Below are 939 nucleotides of genomic sequence, written 5' to 3' on the forward strand. Positions count from 1 at the left end.
TTCAAGTAGAGTGTAGTGCAAAAATCCATTTGTTGTCTGTTAACTGTGTTTCCTGTCTTTATCCATTTTTATTTCAAAGTCAATAAAGAGCTTTTCAAGAGAGAAAACCAAGTCACAGAAAAATTAGCTGAGTTTTATGCTCAGTCCTCCTTATACAAAAATACAAGAGCTGCTCTGGATCAACTTTCAGGGGAACAGAAGGTGGAGAGTGTCTCAGCCTTCCAGGAGAACACGTGTGTCCCCTCCTTCTGGCATCAGCTCAGGTGGATTATCTGGAGATCAATCAAAAACTACAAAGGTTTGCCCCGGGTCACTATGATTCAGGTAATCTGATGAGTTATTTTAATGTGCCATGAAAAATGTGTGGAAGGAATCTGGCCCTGATGCAGCCTGCGTCAGGGTCACACTTTCCTCCTGCCCTCTTCTCCCGAGTATTTGTCATCCCCACTATACCTGGGGTACAGAGATATTCAACAAAGCCAGTGTCTTAGTTCCTGATAGAAACACTGACCAAAGCAACTTATAAAGGTAGAGTTTATTTAAACTTAGTGTTCCAAAGGGGCAAGAGTCCATTATGATGGGAGGGCATGGCTGCAGAGGTAGCTGGAGGAGAATCAGAAGCTAAGCTTTCAAACCTTGAGCAGGCTCAGGAAGCAAGGAGTCTGGAGATCCAGCAAGGCTTAAAAACTCTCTAAGCCGGCCCCCAGTGAAGTGCTTCCTCCAGCATGGCCACATCTTCCAAGACCTCCCAAAACAGTGCCAAGTGGGGACCAAATGTCTAAATACTTGGAACCTATAGGGGACATTATCATTCAAACCACCACCACCAGCAAAACACAATTAACTTTTTACCTATGGAAAGCTTTTATAGTGATTTTTTGACTGCTGATCTCAAAATTTTTGTTGTTAGAAGAGCTATAATGAATAATCTGAGTAGAA

General features: G+C 42.7%; 1 protein-coding gene across 1 annotated transcript in view; it reads left to right on the plus strand.

The window, feature by feature from the left end:
* LOC103731455 (ATP-binding cassette sub-family G member 3-like) overlaps nucleotides 1–939 on the plus strand; it is a 38,877-nt gene that overhangs the window by 11,962 nt on the left and 25,976 nt on the right. Inside the window, exon 7 of the mRNA XM_008829803.2 lies at nucleotides 80–324. Within this exon, the coding sequence (XP_008828025.2) occupies nucleotides 80–324 (245 nt within the window). The remainder of the gene's footprint in view (nucleotides 1–79; nucleotides 325–939) is intronic.

The sequence above is a fragment of the Nannospalax galili genome, unplaced genomic scaffold (assembly GCF_000622305.1).
Source record: "Nannospalax galili isolate Female #2095 unplaced genomic scaffold, S.galili_v1.0 scaffold11575, whole genome shotgun sequence".
In the NCBI taxonomy this organism is placed as follows: Eukaryota; Metazoa; Chordata; class Mammalia; order Rodentia; family Spalacidae; genus Nannospalax; species Nannospalax galili.